At 39.8% G+C, this 21,908-nt stretch overlaps 2 protein-coding genes across 2 annotated transcripts; one reads left to right on the top strand and one right to left on the bottom strand.

Annotated features, from left to right (window-relative positions):
- The first annotated feature begins 2,100 nt into the window (after positions 1-2,100).
- LOC125263003 (tRNA-splicing endonuclease subunit Sen2-like) lies at positions 2,101-8,285 on the top strand. Its single transcript, XM_048181837.1, is given in 9 exon segments — positions 2,101-2,114; positions 2,199-2,322; positions 2,955-3,005; positions 3,112-3,250; positions 6,279-6,315; positions 6,599-6,644; positions 6,646-6,711; positions 7,914-8,003; positions 8,077-8,285. Coding segments are annotated over 9 exon segments (627 nt in total). The 3' UTR covers positions 8,137-8,285.
- Positions 8,286-10,488: 2,203 nt separating this feature from the next.
- On the bottom strand, positions 10,489-13,346 carry LOC125262781 (MKRN2 opposite strand protein-like). Its single transcript, XM_048181664.1, has 4 exons — positions 13,144-13,346; positions 12,984-13,033; positions 11,587-11,755; positions 10,489-11,472 (listed from the first exon to the last, which is right to left on the bottom strand). Exons 1-4 carry the CDS (start codon positions 13,344-13,346, stop codon positions 11,217-11,219), a joined length of 678 nt encoding a protein of 225 aa, XP_048037621.1. The 3' UTR covers positions 10,489-11,216.
- Between the last annotated feature and the right edge of the window lie 8,562 nt (positions 13,347-21,908).

Here is a 21,908-nt window from a genome sequence, read left to right as displayed (position 1 = left end):
AATTCATATATAAACATTGCTCAATTACCATTACAACTATCTCATCTGAATGTTTGCTCACTCAGTGTATTTGTGTTTTTACAATGGGCTAATTTGGTTGCAACTGCACAAGATTTGAAACTATGAATTGAATTTTTTAAAGACAAGTAAACAGTCAGTAATAAGAACAAATTAATAACGATAGCACAAATAAAAACAATAGAATAAAGATACAAATGAAATAAATAGCTGTAAGTTTTTCAGGTAGGTCTAACAGTAGTAGGGCTAATCAGGTAAGAAATATTACAGAAACTGAAGTAATTAAATGTAAAATAACCTTGGTTTATTAGGCTGCTGTTACTTTAAGAGCTGATGCACGGATCCAATATACTGCGTTTTCTTTCTGAACTGTTTACATTCACGTAGGACATAACCGTATGTGTTTATGTGAATACTCGGCAAGACGGACATTGTGCAGGGCTCGACAATAAGGACTGCCGATGGCCCGGGGTGAACGACGCTCAGTAGACGGATTGGTCACTTGTCCGATCAGGCCAGTGCTGTAGGGTGTGCGTTATATATCGTCTATGATACCGTAATTGTTGATTTAACGATCTGACATTATTCAGTATGTTCCTCACAAAAAACAAACAAAACACCCATTGAGTGCACGCATGCACTACGTGACGTAGTCTAGTAGGTTAGACTAATGAGCGTGCATATTTAGAGTGCACGCTTTCACTGCGTGATTTAATCTATTAAAATGCCTTTAGAATGACCCAGAATTCATGATAAGGGGCGAAAATGCCCCTGTATATCTCTCATATTTATATCATTTAATATAGTTAACCAATATTAAACAAAGAGTGCTGTTTTTCTCCAAATATCAGCATGATTACAAATATGATACTTAATTTATACAGCATACAGTTTAACTTAATATCAAGTGACTTACATTTTAGACACCAAATCGTCTGTTTCGCTCTATTTCGCCTACAAAAATAGTTCCAAAGTCCACAGAATGGTTTTGCGTCTCTGAGCAACACTTCCTGAATGAATCAGCCGTTTGAATGAATCGGTTGAATCTCAGTGATTCGCTCATTAACAGTGATTCGCTGCCACCTACTGGCGGGTTTAATTTCACATTTAAAGTGTCTTTTCATTTTTTAAATAATTTCAAATAACAGTATTTAACGTTTTATATTTTCAACATTTCAAAACATTATTTATGCATCTGTAACTGCTCTTGACTGATTAACTTTAATAAAGTTTAACCTATAGTTATATAGTTAGCTATACACTAGATTACAATTTCTGTACCTGAAAATCTCCTGTTTAAACCTGCATGAAAAACTTGAAAAGCACCATTTGTTTCATTTATATGTTTGTTCTGTTGTTTTTATTTTTGCTTTTACTCAATTTGATTATTTGTTACTATTTTATTAGTTGCTGTTTATTTGTCTAACAATATTTAAAATTTAAGTAAGTTAATCTAGTGGCTTTTGGTGTCATAACCCTATTTATTAAGATTACATGTATCAAAAACAACAAAAACAATAACTAGGCATATTTTATCGGCCCATTTTCTTTTCTTTTCTTTTCTTTTATTATATTAATTTTTTGTTGTGGGGCAAGTGAAAATTTTGGCGGGGCAAGTAAAAATTTGAACCACTGGCCCGACCGCAAAAAAGAAATCAATTTGTCACTCGTGAGCTGTTTGAGAGGCGACTTTATGTGTGCGTGCTTTGGATGTTGACACAGGAATGAACATTATGCACAATCCCACGCCAAAATTTAGACCAACCTTTCTTGTGATATGCATTTTTATTACGAATTTGTGTGTGTTAGCCTATGTGTTGTTATTGGAGACGTCAGAGATTGATGGCATTTATTAAATGCTTTTTTTTTTTTGTACACATTTTAGCAATTTTTAAATGTTTAAAGTATTTTTTACACAGGCACCTCGGTTGGGAAACACTGGATTACAGACTGCGGTCACCGCTCCAGTAATTAACTGAACTGTGTGTGAACGTGACTCGAATACAGGACTGACAACCGTATTCTGTGTCCTTTGAGAGACAAAAAGTCATAATCCAGTAATTATGAACGATTTGAAAAGTCATGGAAATATCTAAGTCAGAAAGATGCCTTCATGCATGTGTTTCTGAATGAAATGCATGCTTAATAGAAGAACTTTTTTGAAGACTATATCCTTCCAGTCTTAGTTTTAAGAATGAACCTTCTAGTAATGGACTCTTCCTGTGTCAGGACCAGCGGGAGAAGTTGGTGTGCAGAATCAACCCGTTCACCATGATGGAGTACCTGCAACTGAGTTATGAAGAAGTAAGTGACTGAAGGTCAAGCTGTCCGTGTGAAGCATCATCCAAGAAATCCTGTCTGTCAACATATTGGATATTGCTGCAGTTATTTCCCAGCCCTCCGTCGCTGTGGTCTCGTGCCCCTGGTTTGTATCTGTCAGGTTTGTGTTAAATAGGGTGAATGGTATTTTAGTGGAGCTTTATTGTTACAGCTGGATGCAGTCGAGCGATTTCACTGCACAGAGCCAATCCAAACAACAGAACTGAAGCTGTGAATATCTTATCTACTCTATTCTCCGAATGTTAAGTGTTAATTCAACCTCCCTCAACAACAGCTTACTGAAATTACCACTCCTTCTCGTTAATGTAATCACATCCCATCATTCTCCGGTTAAATACACCCTAGAGTCTAAGCAAAGAGCGTTTGGGAGGAATGTGTGATATTTTGTAATTGATTATTTATCATTCCCACTGTATGCTTTACCTTTGTCTGACATTCCCCTGTGTAATTTCTGGGACGGCTATCGTCGGTTTGAACCTAAGCCCGTGTGATTTAGGAGACATCCTAACATAACCTTGTTAGCAACCAAGCAAATCAATTGAGAAGCGATGCAGAGTAATTTGTCTCCTAACAAGATGCTTGTCTTTGTATTTCAGGCTTTCTTTCTGGTTTATGCTCTCGGATGCCTGTCAGTTTATTACAGCGGGGTGAGTTTTTGCTGTCGTTACTGTGTGCGGCCCGAATTGTCTGTTTGTGTACATCGTATAAATGTGTGGTTTCTTCATTGCTTCTGTCTGGTCCTGTTTACTGTAGGAACCTCTGTCCGTCGCTCAGGTTTGGACGATGTTTCGTTCACTGCAGCCAAACTTCTCCACCTCCTACACGGCCTATCACTATTTCCGCAGTAAAGGCTGGGTGCCGAAGTCTGGAATTAAATATGGAACTGACTTAAGTAAGGATATTTCTAAAATCTCAACTGAAAACCTGAACTACATCAAACCGATTTTTTTATTTTAATAATAAATGTTGCAATTCCACTTTTTAAAGTTAAGAAATTTCATTCGCATTTGTGTTCGTTTCAGCAAGGGTAACACTACACTTTAAAAGAAAAAACGTAACGCTTGATTTACACTTAACAAAAATTTTTGCTACACTTTTAAAGAAAAAAGGGCAATACTTTACACTTAAAGAATAAAGGGTCTCCAGGGGTCGCTTTGTGACAAACACTTTACACTTTTAAAGAAAAAGAAGTTGGTAACAAATTTCAAAGTAAAAAGGTAACACTACACCGTCAAGAAAATATTGGTCACTACACGAGTTTGTAATCATCTTCAGAGCACAAATTAAGATATTTTTGATGAAATCCGATGGCTCAATGAGGCCTGCATTGAGAGCAAAGCCATTGAAACACTCAAGATCCATAAAGCTGGTGGTTCAACCTTAATATTATAAAGAATATTTTTGTGTGCCAAAAAAACCAAATAACGACTTTTCAACAATATCTTGTGATGGGCGATTTCAAAACACTGCTTTATGAAGCTTCTGAGCTTAATTAGTCTTCTGTTTCGATATTAGTGATTCAGATCTCCTAACAAACGGCTAAACTGCTGAAATCACGTGACTTTGGCGCTCCGATTCACTGATTCGATTCGTAAAGCTCCATAGCAGTGTTTTGAAATCTGTCAATATAGATATTGTTGAAAACTTTAGTTTTTTTGGCACACAATAAGTATTCTTGTGGCTTTATAATATTAATATTGAACCACTGTACTCACATGAACTGATTTAAATATGTTTTTAGTACATTAATGGATCTTGAGAGAGGAAATGTCATTGCTGGCTATGCAGGCCTCACTGAGCCATCGGATTTCATCAAAAATATCTTAATTTGTATCCTGAAGATGAATGAAGGTCTTACGGGTGTGGTAACGACATGAGTAATAAATGACATTATTTTCATTTTTGGGTGAACTAACCCTTTAAAGTTAAAGAAGTTGGTAACTTTATTTTATAGTGTCCTTGTGTACTTACTCCAGTAAATTATGCAGGGAAGTACATGTTGTTAATACACTATATTGGCAAAAGTTTTGGGACTTTAATGACATCCCATTCTTAATCCATGTGGTTTAATATGGAGTCGGCCACCCTTTGCAGCTATAACAGCTTCAACTCTTCTGGGAAGGCTTTCCACAAGGTTTAGGAGTGTGTTTATGGGAATTTTTGACCATTCTTCTAGAAGCACATTTGTGAGTTCAGGCAGTGATGTTGGCGAGAAGGCCTGGCTCACAGTCTCCGCTCTAATTCATCCCAAAGGTGTTCTGTCGGGTTGAGGTCAGGACTCTGTGCAGGCCAGTCAAGTTCCTCCACACCAAACTCACTCATCCATGTCTTTATGGACCTTGCTTTGAGCACTGGAGCGCAGTCATGTTGGAACAGGAAGGGGCTATCCCCATCCCCCAAGCATGAAATTGTCCAAAATGTCTTGGTATGCTGAAGCATTAAGAGTTCCTTTCACTGGAGCTAAGGGTCCAAAACAACCCCACACCATAATCCCCCCTCCACCACACTTTACACTTGGCACAATGCAGTCAGGCAAGTACCGTTCTCCTGGAGCCGCCTAACCCAGACTCGTCCATCGGATTGCCAGACAGAGAAGCGTGATTGGTCACTCCAGAGAACACGTCTCCACTGCTCTAGAGTCCAGTGACGGCTGCTTTACTCCACTGCATCCCATGCTTTGCATTGCATTGGTGATGTAAGGCTTGGATCAGCTGCTCGGCAATGGAAACCCATTCCATGAAGCTCTCTACACACTGTTCTTGAGCTAATCTGAAGGCCACATGAAGTTTGGAGGTCTGTAGCTATTGACTCTGGCGACTTCTGCGCACTGTGAGCCTCAGCATGCGCTGACCTCGCTCTGTGATTTTACGTGGCCGACCACTTCATGACTGAGTTGCTGTTGTTCCCAATTGCTTCCACTTTGTTATGATTCCACTAACAGCTGACCGTGGAATATGTAGTAGAGAGGAAATTTCACGAATGGACTTATTTCACAGGTGGCAGCCTATCACGGTACCACGCTTGAGTTCACTGAGCTCCTGAGAGCGACCCATTCTTTCACAAATGTTTGTAGAAGCAGTCTGCATGCCTAGTGCTTGATTTATACACCTGTGGCCATGGAAGTGATTGAACACCTGAATTCAATGATTTGGAGGAGTGTCCCAATACTTTTGGCAATATAGTGTACTTATTTGTGTAATTACTCTGTAACAAGGACAGCTTAAAATAAAGTGTAACCATAATAACTTAATTATTGTTAATAACTTACGTTTAAGTCAAAATATGCCTAGTTCATTTATTCTTTTTCTACATCAATGAAAATAATTTCAGTAGAAGCCAAAGAATATCAAGCTTTGCATGTGCACAGACTGAACACTGTAAGTGGGATGACAGCACATCCTAGCCACCGTAGAGCAACACCACATCAAGTTTTATGGAAACTCAAAGCACTACTCAGATTTTCTGAAGAAAATATACAAATCTAGGTAAGCTCTAATGTTCATGCAAGAGTAGTTGTCAGTTAGATCCTATTTAAATCATGTTTTCTTGTCTAGTTTGTAATGGCGTGGAATCGCCCATCTGTTCTCAAAGCACTGTTGTTTATGGCGTGTCCCTCTAAAACATTTAGGCCGAACCCTGAATTAACTCCAGCGGGTGAGAGAGATTTTCCAAGTAGTGTCGGTAACACTGGAGGTGGACAGGTGAATTATTCAGGTGTAGTAAGCACTGCTGTCCTCGCACTCCGACCCTTGGCTCCGCGTCTCATTGGAGTCTTGGCCGTGAACTTCAGCAGTCATTGGAAGCGCTGACACATGACTCTCGCTTCTAGAGCACTATAGAGTTGCATCTTGTTTGTTGCTTTTTCAGCTCTCAGATTCTCATTTGTTCTAGTGCTGATCCTTTATCTCTCTCTTTTCTAGTGCTCTACCGGAAAGGACCACCGTTTTATCATGCGAGGTTTGTTCTTGGTCATGTGTTGAAAATAGTTTTCTAGTTAATCACTGCATCCGAAATTCACACAAAAACTCTGCTTTCTCAGAAACAGTCTTTGTTAATGATGATAACCATGAATTCGTCGACTTGCAGATCATAAATCATCAACATGAAACTGGATTGAGAACCCAATTCATGCAGTGTGTTTTCACGTCAACTTTACTGCTTTAATGTGTTATTAGCCTTCAAATGCTTTGAGTTACTACTTTACTGCGTTGAAATAATCTCAGTTTCATTCTGTGTTCAGCTACTCGGTGGTGGTGGAGAGAGCAGACGCGTGTTTCAGAGGCGCGGACGCTGCGGCCCTTCAGCTGGAGATCTCTCGCCGCTCTCAGCAGAACCACCGGTAACGTCTCAAAGGTACGACACGTCCTACATGACGAGGGCGGGGCAACCTGTCACTCACGTGAGATCCACCAATAGGAAACCAGATCCATCTAATCAATTCCCCACAGACAAAATCAAGCCCCGCCCTACATTATAATTTTGCACCTAAGTTAAATAAGTACAAAGCGGGCAGAATGCTTAATCTAACAAGCTGTAACTAACAAAAATAAGTCATTTTTACTCTTCCGATCAAATATTGAGCTGCAAACATCAATAACAGCTTTAAGTTGTCGATGCTGGTAAATGATCATGGTATAAGCGCTATAATCCACGGCTAGCTGTGCGTTAAACCATTTGACTGCGCTCTAGTTCATGACTGACTTTATTCATTTTTTTTATTTGATTATAAATATATATTTATGTATTATTTTAAACCATTATATTTATTATTTATTAACATTAAACTCATATATTTTTTAAATTATTATTAATTATGTTTATCTATAACTACAAACCAACATTTACGGAAGAGGATTCAGGTTAAACAATAATAAAAAATAAAACCATCTCGAGTTATAATGCGAGATTAAACTCATTAAATTTTCTCAAAATGTAATGATTTTATTCTTAACAATTATTTAGACTACAATTAGATTATTTTGACTACAATAAGAGTTTTTCACCGAAACATAACAACGTTATTCTCAAAGTTTTATTTTGGCTTTTTTCTCAAAATTTAACAAGTTTTTTTTCTTGAAACATGACGACTTTAAACCCGAATTTAAAGATTTTATTCTCAACATTGTATTTTGACTTTTTTTCTTGGAATTTAATGTTTAATCTCACATTATAATGACTTTAATCTCGAGATGGTTTTATTGTTGCTTGGCCCTAATCCTCTTCCGTAAACATTTGGTCCAAACTCTTCCGAGAAATTTTAAAGCATTGTATTTAATGTTTTTTGTTTGTTTTTTGTTGTTTTTTCTGTTCAGTTTAGATGTAATATTTATTGCTAGAAAATGACCAAATCGCACATCAGGGTAACACCATTTTGAAAACAGGGTTGCCAAAATGACAATAACTTCCTCCTGAGGTGGATGATGAAGGTTCAGCACCTTCTTTCATTGACACTTTACTGAAACAAACCAAAAAATCAGTCATAGGCCTCGTTTATGGAAAGTGAAAATTGTGTGCTTGAAGTAATGCTTGAACATACACTTGTGTGTTCTGTACAGGAACTGATGCTTTGTTACGTCATCACTCCATCAAACCTGACAGAAGACATGCTGTCCTCGCCGGACTGTCTGAAGCGGTTCACAGTACAGGTATGAGAGCAGAGAGTGTCTCGACAGGTGTCTGTTCATGTCTGGATCTGTAATATTCCGTCATGTGTTGCAGGAGGTGCTGGTGAGCAGATGGGTCTCCTCACGAGAGCGAACAGAACAGGAGGAAGTTTAACACAGCATTGCTTTTTCCATTCCTTGCATGTTTATTTTGCTTCAAAATATTAAGTTGCTATTTATTTTTTTTTATAATGTGCAGAGATTGTTTAAACAACGACCAGACACAAAATCAAAGAGTGTTCGACAATAAATATATTGAGAGAAGACCAGTGTAGTCTGTTGTGTTTTATCACTAAAGCCGCTTTTCCACGGTAAGGAGCAGTTAAGTAAGGAATAACTGACAAAAGTGCATTGAATTATTACAATAATAATCTTGTTGTGGCCATTACACCTCGGATGTGCATTGTTTTCTAATAATTCAACGGCCCAGAGTTAATTATTCTGCTTATACTACGGTCACCACACCTCAAGACATTTGTCAGGTTTTTGTTCTTAAAACACGGGACTGATTCCTTACGCATCTAATCCCAAGCCTCCGTTGCTAATTCCAAAAAGTCATTTTAAAGTTAGTGACGGAGGCTTGAGTCACTGACAGCAGACTAATGCAGTTATTAGAGAAGGAGATGAAGTGTGTGTGAATGACCTGAGTCTCTCAACAGTGTTCGGCAGCAGCGTCTACCGATAGTGAAACTGTAAGTTTATCTGCTTCAAGAACAGCGCCGTTATTACCTCACTAGTGAGAAATGTCATGCAGCTTTTAAGTTGCTGAACTTTTTTACTGATTAAATCATCAGAGCAGCGCTGAGACGCGTTTCTGTGAGTGTGTCCGACTGTGTGTGTGTGTGTGTGTGTGTGTGTGTGTGTGTGTGTGTGTTTGAGAGGATGTGATTTCTGTACATAAAACAATTTTGTGGCAAAACATTGGAAATAATTTGTTGTTTTTATCCTATTGTTGTGTACTACATTCAATTGCTTGGTCAGTATGGAAGCCTGTTTCCGCCACTAAAAAAAAAAAAAAAAAAAAGCCACTAAAAAAAAAAAAGATGAATTGCGACTTTTTATCTCAGAATTCTGACTTATCACACAATTGCGACTTTTTATCTCAGACTTCTTTTTATCACGCAATTGCGACTTTTTATCACGCAATAGCTACTTTATATCTCAGAATTCTGACTTTTTATCACGCAATTGCGACTTTTTATCTCAGAATTCTGACTTTTTATCACACAATTGCGACTATCTCAGAATTCTGACTATATCACGCAATTGCGACTTTTTATCTCAGACTTCTTTTTATCACGCAATTGCGACTTTTTATCACGCAATAGCTACTTTATATCTCAGAATTCTGACTTTTTATCACGCAATTGCGACTTTATCTCAGAATTCTGACTTTTTATCACGCAATTGCGACTTTATATCTCAGAATTCTGACTTTTTATCTCAGAATTCTGACTTTTTATCTCAGAATTCTGACTTTTTATTGCGCAATTGCGACTTTATCTCAGAATTCTGACTTTTTATCTCAGAATTCTGACTTTTTATCGCGCAATTGCGACTTTATCTCAGAATTCTGACTTTTTATCTCAGAATTCTGACTTTTTATCGCGCAATTGCGACTTTATCTCAGAATTCTGACTTTTTATCACACAATTGCGACTTTATCTCAGAATTCTGACTATATCACGCAATTGCGACTTTTTATCACGCAATAGCTACTTTATATCTCAGAATTCTGACTTTTTATCTCAGAATTCTGACTTTTTATCGCGCAATTGCGACTTTATCTCAGAATTCTGACTTTTTATCTCAGAATTCTGACTTTTTATCGCGCAATTGCGACTTTATCTCAGAATTCTGACTTTTTATCACACAATTGCGACTTTATCTCAGAATTCTGACTATATCACGCAATTGCGACTTTTTATCACGCAATAGCTACTTTTTATCTCAGAATTCTGACTTTTTATCGCGCAATTGCGACTTTATCTCAGAATTCTGACTTTTTATCTCAGAATTCTGACTTTTTATCGCGCAATTGCGACTTTATATCTCAGAATTCTGACTTTTTATCACACAATTGCGACTTTATCTCAGAATTCTGACTATATCACGCAATTGCGACTTTTTATCACGCAATAGCTACTTTTTATCTCAGAATTCTGACTTTTTATCGCGCAATTGCGACTTTATCTCAGAATTCTGACTTTTTATCTCAGAATTCTGACTTTTTATCGCGCAATTGCGACTTTATCTCAGAATTCTGACTTTTTATCACACAATTGCGACTTTATCTCAGAATTCTGACTATATCACGCAATTGCGACTTTTTATCACGCAATAGCTACTTTATATCTCAGAATTCTGACTTTATAACTCGCAATTGTGAGATATAAACACGTAATTGCGAGTTAAAAAGTCAGAATTCTGAGATAAAAAGTCGCAATTCATCTTTTTTTTTTGTGGCGGAAACGGGCTTCCATAGGTCGTTGTCGTGGGTTTTGGTTCTTTTGCTGTTTGAAATAATCATTTGGTGAAGTGATATAGAACTGTAATGCGGTCAAGATCTGCCTGGAACTACTTTAGCCATGCATTTCCCTGAAAATAATTGCACGCCTTAGAACGTTCGTCAGCCAATCAGATTCGAGCATTCAACAGCAATGAGAACGGTTTGGCCTGACGGTGGAAAAGCGGCTTGAATGTTTGCATGAATGTGAACAGAACATTAAAATTCTGCATGAAAGGCCTGTTCACACCAACTACAATAATGACGAAGTTATCGTTTTAAAAATCGTTCTGAATTTAAAATAAGATGATAATGACACAGAGTAACAACATTGTTGGAATCACATTCACAGCTGATGACCAATAAAAAATCATTGACAGCCAATCAGAATTCAGAGCTCGAGCATTTAAAGCGACAAATGCCAAATCTGCAGCACTTACAATAAACAGACCGATCTGGTGCATTGGTGTGGATGCTGATGATGTTGTTGTTCTCGGTGTGAACGGGCCTTAAGTCACATTCAGTCTCAGGTTCAGCTGAAGTATCATGTCTGACTTTCAGAAGCTTTACAAAAGTGGCATTTCAGCTCATGACAGCACAGATTAACAGGCACATTTAGACATCATTCAATCAAATTTCACCTTGATACAAGATATATAAATGATTAAATAACAGGAAATCGGTGAGGCTCAGTTGCTCTTGCTGTCCTCGTCCTCCTCACTCGGACTCTCCTGCGAGTTTCTCCGCGGGCTGTCGACGATGTAGAAGTGATTCTGGGAAATCTCGCGGCACAACATCATGTACTTGGAAGCTCTTTTGATCCGAGGCAGGACGAACGACTGCGTGAACTCGTCTTTGCTCAGGGCTCGCTTGGACTGCGTGGCCAGCACACAGTTGATGAAGGTCAGCGTGTAGCTGTAGCAGTTGTGCGTTTCCTCATTAAAGCTGGAAAATAAACAGATTCACACCTTCTGCACACATAAAGATGTCTGAAACTCATTGCACTGGATGCAAAATATCAAAGGAGTTACAGTTTTCTGTGCACATGTTTGCATTCACCTTTGCCACAGAGGATCCCACATCTGAGCGGAGGAGAACTTCTCCAGATACTGATCCCACTGGCTCATCAGACTGAACATGTCGGGCTGGACCAGCGGGACACAGATGCAGCGCTCCCACCCCTGATGCTCTCGCTGAACACCGGCCTTTGTGTAGTTGTAGACTATTCCTTATCACAAACAGAACAAATGGCTTTGACACATTTAAATGACAAAAAAGCATTTGAATTTATCTGCCCAGCCATGAGCCATAGCTGAAAACATTTCCTAAACGACCATGTAGGAAGACACATCATGACCATATTCCAGGATCACAATGTCAAGATTCATCGGGATCAAACAGTTAAGCTTGAAGAATTCAGTCCAGACCTTAAATTCAGTGAAAGTGTTTGGGATGTTCTGGAGGAGACTTCACACAGTGCTCACCTCTTGCTTTGTCAATACAAGATCGTGACCAAAAATTGATGCACGTCTTTATGGAAATAAATGTGGTCTTATTTTTATGCAAGAGGTGGATCTGCATAATAATGATCCAATCGTAGACCCTTAACGCGTTTAAATTTAAAAAGCGACGTTTTTTTTGGCAGAGCAGTGTATAATTCCAATATAATCTCAGTGCAACTACTTTACATTTTGTTGAATTGTTAGCCGATTCATATGAATTCGTACGATCTACTTACGCAGCAGTGACGGTGTGTTCAGGGGAAGAACTTCATCCTTACCGTTATTTAAATAACAGAACATTTTTTGTACGATTCACATCTTACGAATTCATACAAAATCGCCACCTAGTAAAATTATGTTTTCCCATGAGATTGGGTTGTATAATTCTGCACTTTTTAAAATGCAAAATGTTTAAAAGTGCAATTTAAAGCATTAAAGCTGCAGTCCGTAAGTTTTGCCTCTTTGTCGCCATCTCTGTTTGAAACATGCAATTGCAGTTATTTACGGAATTATCATCTTTTTGGTTGTGCAGTTATTTTAGTACTTAAACTGAGAAATGTTGCTTTGGCAAGAAGCAGAAATTTTAAAAATATGTATTTTATTTCAGTTAACAAGTAGCAATTTTTATGGTTTTAGTTTCAATTTAGTTAACTATAATAACCCTGATTATAAGACAGCTACACACACTGGCAAATACTAATTTCTGTAAATTTTGCCTGTTAAAAATGTGTGGGCACAAGAAATTCACTTTAGTAAAATAAATATAGTGACAATTTCAGGCCGGACGGTGCTTTAAATAAAACAGCAGGAAAACTTCCTTACTGTAAAAACCATATTTAAAAAAACATTTACTGCAAAAGTAGATGTATTACCTGATCAAATATATTTCACCTGTTACCAAATAAACATGTTTATATTCTGCTGTGGCACTTTTTCCATGTTAAAATGACATACCGTTGGTGTTAGTAATTCCTGTGTGCAGATCAGAGCGGCCATCAAAGTCCCTGCAAGAAGCACAGCGTCAGTCCAAGAAACTGCTCAATGAATCTCTACATGAGGACCGTCTCTATTAAGAGCGTCAGGAACTTCCATCAGATCATTGTAATGGTCGTACCTGAGCACATTGTCTTCTGTCGACGCCACGAGAAAAGCGCATGGGACTTTGTGTCCGTTGGAGAAGGGGTTGGGAATGCTGACCGGTGCTTCCTCCAGCCTCTTCCCGCTGAAACTAACGCCACATTCAGGACACTGATCCGGGACGAAAAAACAAAAGATGTCCTTGTCACAGTGGTTGAATTTGATCACGCTCTTGTCCATTGGGAGCGAACACAGACAGACGCTACATGGGGCCGGACTGTGCTGTACTGCCGAGTCGAGAGAGAGAGAGCGGCTGCTGTGTTTCAGAGGGTGACGTCAGCGGGTCGCGTGGATCCGGTTGCAGCTGACACCATTAAACCTGTGGAACAGCAGTGTCTGTTTCATGGCAACTTCATTAATGTTCATCAGCGCTCACGTGAGGACAGGCTTGAGTTGCGCCGTGTCAAAGACTGACGATAAACAGATCATTCTTTCTTTAAACACACACACATGTACAGTGTATACAGACAAAAACATAAAGATGATCCAGTTTTATTGGTGCTTTTTGAACACTATATTTATTAAAATTATTCAAACTTGAACTGAAATGAAAATGGAGAATATACAAATAAAACTATTCAAAATATTAATAAAACTATAACAGTATTTCAGTGACACCAGAACAACTGCTTATAATTGAAATGTAAATATTAAATGGTATAACTAATATTAATGCCATTACACAGTAAATTGCACTTTTAAACATTTTATAATGAAAAAGGCAACAGAATCTGACCTGTAGAATTATATGCAAAATAAATCAAAGGTCAGTTAAATATATAGGTCTAATTTAATGTATTTAAATTAAATTAATAAATTAAATTTATTTTAATCCATACTTATATATATACACTGCCCTCCAAAAGTTTGGAAACCCTCTAGAAACGTGGGGTTGGACAATATTGGCATGAATCCTTTTTAATTTGTGATAATTTTGCACTGATTAGGGACAACACAAACTACGAAAACATATTTTATTATATAAACAGTTTATACATAGAAAAAAAATTACATTTTCGATTCATCAAAATATCCAGCATTATCTGACCTAAACTGGGTTCTGATTGGTTCATTGTATTCTAAACTTAATTGGCAATCAATTGTTGAAGCTATTAAGGTGTACTGACCCAAAAATCTTTTACAAACCTGGGTCAAGTTTAACCAGTAACCAGCATCACAGCTGGCAAAGGGGCATGTCTGACTTTGACATGTATATATTGTCATTATTATGTAATCAAAACAAAAATTATTATTGCTGGTCTTCAATGATAATGTCAAGTTACTTTAATGTATTTGCACCAAAAAAGGATTTATGCTGATTTTTATAAATTAAATGAAATTATATAAACAAGTCAAAATTTTGTTTTATATTATTCTTATTATTAAAATATATTATTAAGGCAGTAACTCAGTTTAATGTGTTTTACTGACAGCCAGGTGGTTTAATAATTCGTGGCATTGTTAACTCACAGCTGTAAGGAAGAGATGATAGTGTAATAAACCCAGCCGCCACTAGAGGGCACTGCTGGCTTACACTCACATTCCTCAAATTCAGTAAATTTGATGACACCTACAGTAAATGTTGTCTTGTCTTAGCCTATATATGTTTTATATTATCAGTTGTGGAATCCAACCATTACACATCTGAGGAGTTAGCCTACTTTATTGAGTATTTCCATTTTATGCAACTTTACATGTTTACTAGTAAATTAATAATCTGGCAAGACGATTGAACATTCCTATTCGCCCTCTGGATCGCGCCATATCTGTTTTCGCCCTCAACGGACAGAAACTACCCACCATCACACACGCCACGGAGTCCATAACCATCATAATTTCCGGTAATCATACTGAACTGCTGTCATTTTACCTCTCCAGATCCGTTCATCATCCCATCATCCTGGGGCATCCTTGGCTGATGGAACACAAGCCCAGGATCGAGTGGGGCCAGGGATCCGTGGTGGAGTGGAGTCAGCACTGTCATGCGTCTTGTTTGTTGTCTGCTTGTTCTTCTGTATCTCGTTCTGTGTTGCAGGAGGAGTCGGTGAACCTGTCAAACGTGCCCCAGGAGTACCACGACCTGAAGGAAGTGTTCAGTAAGTCCCGGGCTGCTTCTCTCCCTCCGCATCGTCCCTATGACTGTGCCATAGACTTAGTTCCAGGGTCTTCTCCGCCTAAAGGCAAGTTATATTCACTTTCTAGTCCAGAAAGGGAGGTCATGGAGAAATACATTTCTGATTCTCTGGCAGCTGGGATCATCTGCCCTTCCTCGTCTCCCGCGGGGGCAGGTTTTTTTTCCATGGGTAAGAAGGACGGGTCCCTGCGGCCGTGCATTGATTACAGAGGACTGAACCACATCACGGTAAAGAATACTTATCCTTTGCCGTTGATGTCTTCTGCCTTTGAACGGCTGCAGGAAGCGTCTCTATTCACGAAATTGGACCTGCGCAACGCTTATCATTTGGTCCGCATTAGGGAGGGGGATGAGTGGAAGACAGCTTTTAACACCCCTAGAGGGCACTTTGAATACTTGGTTATGCCCTTCGGCCTTTCCAACTTGCCCGCCGTCTTCCAAGCACTCGTCAATGACGTGTTGAGAGACATGGTCGATCAGTTCATATATGTCTACCTGGACGACATACTGATATTTTCTTCTTCTCTCCAGGAACATGTGCAACACGTCTGACGAGTGCTCCAGGGGCTGTTAGAGAATGGGCTTTTTGTCAGAGGGAGAAGTGCGCTTTTCATGCACAATCAGTTCCACTTTTGGGGTACATTGTATCGTCCGAGGGGGTGCGCATGGATCCTGACAAGGTTAAGGCTGGTGGATTGGCCAATTCCAGATTCCCGCAAGGCCCTGCAGAGGTTTTTGGGATTCGCCAATTTTTACCGCCGTTTTATTCGCAATTTCAGCCAACTAGCCGCTCCTCTGACTGCCTTGACCTCCCCCGCAACGGCGTTCAGGTGGTCGGATGCAGCTGAGGCTGCATTCTCCAACCTCAAGAGCCGCTTCGTTTCGGCTCCCATTCTTGTCGCCCCTGATCCTTCACGTCAGTTTGTGGTGGAGGTTGATGCGTCAGAGGTGGGGTAGGTGCAGTTCTATCCCAGCGCTCCGCAGCGGACGATAAGATGCATCCTTGCGCGTTTTTTTCACATCGTTTAACCGCTGCCGAACGCAATTATGACAGGGTAACAGGGAGCTGCTGGTGGTCAAATTAGCATTAGAACCTTGAATATATCAGATCCGCTAAACGACTAAACTCTAGGCAGGCTCGGTGGGCTCTGTTTTTCTTACCGTCCCGGGTCTAAAAACATCAAGCCCGATGCATTATCTCGTGTTTTTGATCGTTCCGAGCGCCCGTCCACTCCCGAGTGTATTCTACCTGAGAGACTTATTGTCTCTTCACTCACATGGGAGGTCGAGTCGAAGGTCCGCACGGCCTTAGAAGGGGTAACGCCTCCGCCCAGGTGCCCACCGAGTCGGTTATTTGTGCCAGAGGGGTTACGTTCAGACGTTATCCGATGGGGCCATGATTCCAATCTGGCTTGTCATCCAGGGGTTAGTCATACCAATTTTTTGGTCAAACAACAATTCTGGTGGCCCTGCATGGCTCGCGACGTTCACAATTTTGTTTTGGCTTGCTCTGTCTGCGCTCGGGGTAAGACTTCCAATCGTTCCCCTGATGGACTCCTTCAATCGCTGTCTGTCCCTTCGAGACCCTGGTCCCACATAGCGCTAGATTTCGTCACAGGCCTCCCTCCTTCACAGGGCAATATGGTGATTTTGACCGTAGTGGACCGGTTCTCGAAGGCGGCACATTTCATCCCCTTGCCCAAATTACCCACTGCCAAGGAGACAGCGGTTACTGTCATTAATCACATCTTCCGTATCCATGGCCTCCCGGTAGACGTGGTTTCTGACAGGGGATCCCAATTTACCTTTAATGTTACAAATTCTGGAAGGAGTTTTGTCGTTTACTGGGGGCGACTGTTAGTTTGTCATCTGGGTTCCATCCACAGAGTAACGGGCAAGCTGAGAGAGCCAACCAGGATTTGGAGAGAATGTTGCGATGTCGGGTTGCTCAGAATCCTTCCTCCTGGAGTCAGCAGCTTCCTTGGGTGGAGTACGCGCACAACTCGTTACCAGTGTCGGCTACGGGCCTGTCGCCTTTTCAGTGTAGTCTAGGTTACCAGCCACCTGCTTTTCCCAGTCTGGAATCCGAAGTCGCTCACGCCTTCGTCCAGAGGTGTCGTCACACGTGGAGAAGAGCCCGAGAGACTATTCTTCAGGTGGGGGCGCGCACCAAGGCCCAGGCCGATCGCCACCGGCTGAAGCCTCCCGTATACGTCGTTGGTCAAAAAGTGTGGCTTTCTTCCAAGAACATTCCGCTCCGCTCCGTGAGTAACAAGTTAGCACCCAAATTCATTGGCCCGTTTACGGTCACCAAAATTCTTAGCCCGGTGACTGTCCGCCTCAAATTGCCACCAGCGTACCGCAGAATTCATCCCGTCTTTCACGTGTCTAAAATTAAACCTGTTTTTCATTCTAACATTAATCCGCTGGTTCCGGTTCCTCCCCCGCCGCGACTCGTAGATGGGGAACCTACTTATTCAGTCCATCGTATCTTGGACGCTAGGCGGAGGGGACGCGGATTCCAGTACTTGGTGGACTGGGAAGGTTACGGTCCGGAGGAGAGGAGTTGGGTTCCTGCCAGGGACATCCTGGATCACTCTCTTATTGATGATTATTATCAACAGGTAGGCTCTCCTGGGAGCGCCCAGAGGCGCTCGTAGGAGAGGGGGTACTGTCATGGTTCATGGGTTCACTTACTCGCCCTCGTGTGGTTGTGGTGTGTGTTGCCTGTGGTTACTGATTATGTGGGCGTCACCCACCTGTTTGATTGTGATGTGCTGCCAGCCATGTCTTGTTCTGTGTTTGCTATATCTCGTGCCTACATGGTGTCTTTGTCAGTTCGTCGCAGGCTGTCCCGGTGTCATGTTTCTGTGTTCTCGTCCTGATTTCCTGGAGTTCTGGACTTTCGTCTTGTGCCCACGTCTGGGTTGGATTATTCCTTGGTTTCTGATACCCGCTGCAGCCCTGCGCCACCCTGTTCATCTGCCTCTGCACGTCATCGCTTCAGCACGTCTCTCTGTTACTGCAACGACTGCCCATTTGGAGTGAAGTTATTGTACAGCGTATTCTGTCAATAAATATTGTTTTACTTGCACTTGGATCCTCTCTCCGTGTTAATTTCCTGACATAAAGTTAAGATCATCATGTTTGTAGCGTGATCCTGGGAATTAAAACGTACAATATATATGTCAGACCTAATAGTAGCCTAAATTACTCTCTATGGTCTGAAATATATATGTTTTAATCCTCTGGATCACACTAAACATAATGATCTTATTGAGCATGATGCATTGCTGTGTCTGTTATCCCATAATTCACACTTTTGGACACAGTGGCTGTGTTTTTGTTTACATAGTCTGACATTAATATTAGACAACACTGCAAAAACAGTTCACTGTCAAGCTGTTATATTCTGTTATATATTTATTGTCCAACATTCCCAATTTTTCTGATGCATGTAATTTAATTTCATATGTTGGTATTAATTCAGTGTTTGTAATGCTAATACTAGATCTTTTAACCCTCTATAGTACGCAAGATAATATCAATGAGGAAAAAAAATTATTTGTGTTTTTCCTGCTTAAAATTGGACACTTTAACAAAATCAATAAACATTTTCATAAATTTCTAATTTATTTATTTTTTATAAGTTTGTACCACAATGGAAATTTCATTTGGCATTTTGATGTAGAAAAAAGAAATATATTTATTGAAAAAACATCAATGTCTTTAACTAGACACTTGAACAAACAAATGTATCCAGTTTTTAATGTATTGAAAGTTTCATATTTAATAAAAAGTAACATTTTATATCCAGCTGTTGCTCTCAGGCAACATTGTACCATAGTGGAACACAAGAATTACCAAACCATCGTATTATTATGTTATTATATCAAGTTATCATATCCATCTTCTCTCTCACCCTGATGGACTGTCACTATGATTTCATCTTCCTCCTCACAGCATGACCCCTCATTAACTCCTCATCCTCACCTTCATCAGCTGCCAGAGCTACCTGTGCTTTATAGCTTTATGAAGTGCTTTAGAAAATGTGCAGATCATAATATATGCAGATATCGTATGTGAATTACTATTCTTATAAGTGCATTACAAAATCATGTGAAAATGCAAATATATTAAGATAATTCTCACTCTTTTCCTTACAAATATAAAACATTTGTATTCAAACCTGTTATTCCTGTTGTTACAATACAGATGGCACGGAGGCAGATGTAAAAGCAAGTAAGGTTGTTTTATTGATAACAGCACTGAGCAGGTGAGTAAATGGTAGATTGAGAGTTTGATGAGATGATAGGGAAATGATACTGTCCTTTGTTGCTTGTAGATGGAGTTCGTAGCAGATGACACTGAAGACGGCAGACGGGGAACACTCACACACAGAGAGAAGCACACAGGAGGAAGACTGGAGACACTGGAGACGTTGGTAGCAGGTAAGTAGCAGGTTGGAGTCCTTGAGGTAAGTATACATGAGTCTGTAATACGTACGAGACCGGACAAAGACTGTGTGTGTGAGTGTGTCAGATATAGTGCTGGTGATTGCGGGGGATAATGAAGTGCAGGTGGCGGTGATTAGAACTCCGGTGATTGAGTGCACGGGTATTGCAGGGAGGTGGAGCCTGACGTGTCTGTGACACCTGTATGGCCTTATGCGATTCCATTATGGTACAATGTTGCCTTGAGGAAACACACAGTTTTTCATTATTTTCTCTAAAACATTTGATGATACATAATGTAAAGTTCTTGAAAATACTTCTTCACTTGCCAGTGAAGGTGACTCGTATGTTTTTGTGGGTGATTAAATGGATACAAACAAGTGAAAAAAGCACTTTTCATTGGAGAAAATATGGAGTCATGTGACACTGAAACAGGACACAAAATGGACCCCTGCTGGTCATGTTTTGGTCTTTTTTGCACTTTTATTGATTAGTATTTGAGTTATTCTGTCCTGAGATACGTTTGATCAATCAATTGGTGCCTTATTTTATTATAAACAAACTAAAATAGACCATGTTGGCTGAAGGCAACACTGTACTATAGAGAATTTTAACCCAAACTGACTGGGTTTCTAGAGAACAAAAGTTTTGTGAAAAAGTGGAAGATTTAAACACAAAGTGTGTAAAATAAACTGTTAAAAGGATTTGATGATCACTAGTGACAGTATTTTATTCTGTCTTGTCATCATTCAGGTTGGATTTCAGCTTTAATGTATGTTTTTTTTTAAGAAAGCAGCTGATATTGCCATAGAAACTAGTGGACTGCGAGCAACAGGTTCAAGTTGTATGCCTCTTTTTATTTCTTGTGTTTGAACTGTTTGTTTTGCAGTCATGATAGCAGCTAACATTTCAAAGCCTTTAACAAGAACAGACTTGCTTGAAAGATGTTGATGTAATCTTCTCCGCACGTAGTCGACTGCTTTGGTTCCACTTTCAGGTGTAGTGAATCCTCAGGTGTAATGATCAAACCTCCATAGAATCATGTTCTGGTTTAACACAGTAGTTGTGGAGGCAGTGTAGTGCTCTTCACAGGAGGGAAGTGGTCAAAACAGACCCTAAATGTAGGTCGCCAAACGCTGTGGAGGCCAGTTCTTTCTGTTGCTGTTAATATATTTTTATTGTATTTCTCAGGTACAAATGTATCGTGCCAATCACATAGTTAGACAATTAGAAGCCAATTCAAAAATAACAAATACATAACATTAATTGCTCAAAGATGTCTCTAAGAGGAAGAAGTGCATCACACAGTGTTTTTTTAATACACTCACCCATCACTGCATGGGAGTTTCCCAAATGGCTGTTCTGCCACCTTTCTTTAAATACCCAGACCAGAACAAAAGGATTGTAAATATTTACTACACCAACACCTGGTTTTGGGGGAAGAAAAGAGTGTTATCAGATACAAAATCCTTCGTCAACATCAGCTCTGTCATGCTCTTCTATGCAGCTCACTAAGCTAACCATCACGACGCACACACGCATACACACAAGATCTCTGCATGTTCTGAAAGAAATGCCACATATGTTGCAGCTGAAGACCACACAAAGGAAACAACAAGGGCATTAGCTTTAGCCTTCAGAAGAGTCTGTCTCGAGTGGTTCAAACAGAAACCAGTTCTGTGAAATGGCAGGGCCTTTCTCATGAGCGCAGGGTTCATTTCAGACCCATCTGTGCACTGCGGCACCTCACCGTTGTGCGACATGCCAACCATGTAAGGTATCTTTTTTTGTGTGTTCAACAGAAGAAAGAAAATCATACAGGTTTGGAACAACTTGAGGGTGAGGAAGTGATGACTACATTTATGTGTGGGTGAACTTTCCCTTTAAGAATCTGAAGGAAACACTCATATGCACGTGATTTTTCAGCCCCGAAAGTGTTTGTCAGCTTCTTTCTTCAGTAGGCATTTCATCTAAATGAGTGTTTGCATCAGACGTCTGCACTTCCTCTAAACGCTCATGAACCTGTCAGACATTATGAAGCATCGCACAATGATTTCTTAATACATTTGAAAGTTATTAAATTTTTTATAAAATCAAGAAAATATGCTGAAAAACAGCTAAATAAGAGTCAGATGGACCAAAAACTGCAAACTT

The sequence above is a fragment of the Megalobrama amblycephala genome, linkage group LG2 (genome assembly GCF_018812025.1).
Source record: "Megalobrama amblycephala isolate DHTTF-2021 linkage group LG2, ASM1881202v1, whole genome shotgun sequence".
NCBI classification, from domain to species: domain Eukaryota; kingdom Metazoa; phylum Chordata; class Actinopteri; order Cypriniformes; family Xenocyprididae; genus Megalobrama; species Megalobrama amblycephala.
Note: the sequence above shows the minus strand (reverse complement) of the source record. Positions and strands in the feature narration are given on the sequence as shown.

Bases quoted from the DNA above. Each gene is read 5' to 3' on its own strand.
- LOC125262781 (XM_048181664.1), bottom strand. From the start codon at position 13,346: ATGGACAAGAGCGTGATCAAATTCAACCACTGTGACAAGGACATCTTT. The intron at 13,034-13,143 runs GTACGACCATTA...TGCTTCTTGCAG, and splicing joins ACAGAAGACAATGTGCTCAG to GGACTTTGATGGCCGCTCTG. The intron at 11,473-11,586 runs GTGAATGCAAAC...TTTATTTTCCAG, and splicing joins TGGGATCCTCTGTGGCAAAG to CTTTAATGAGGAAACGCACA.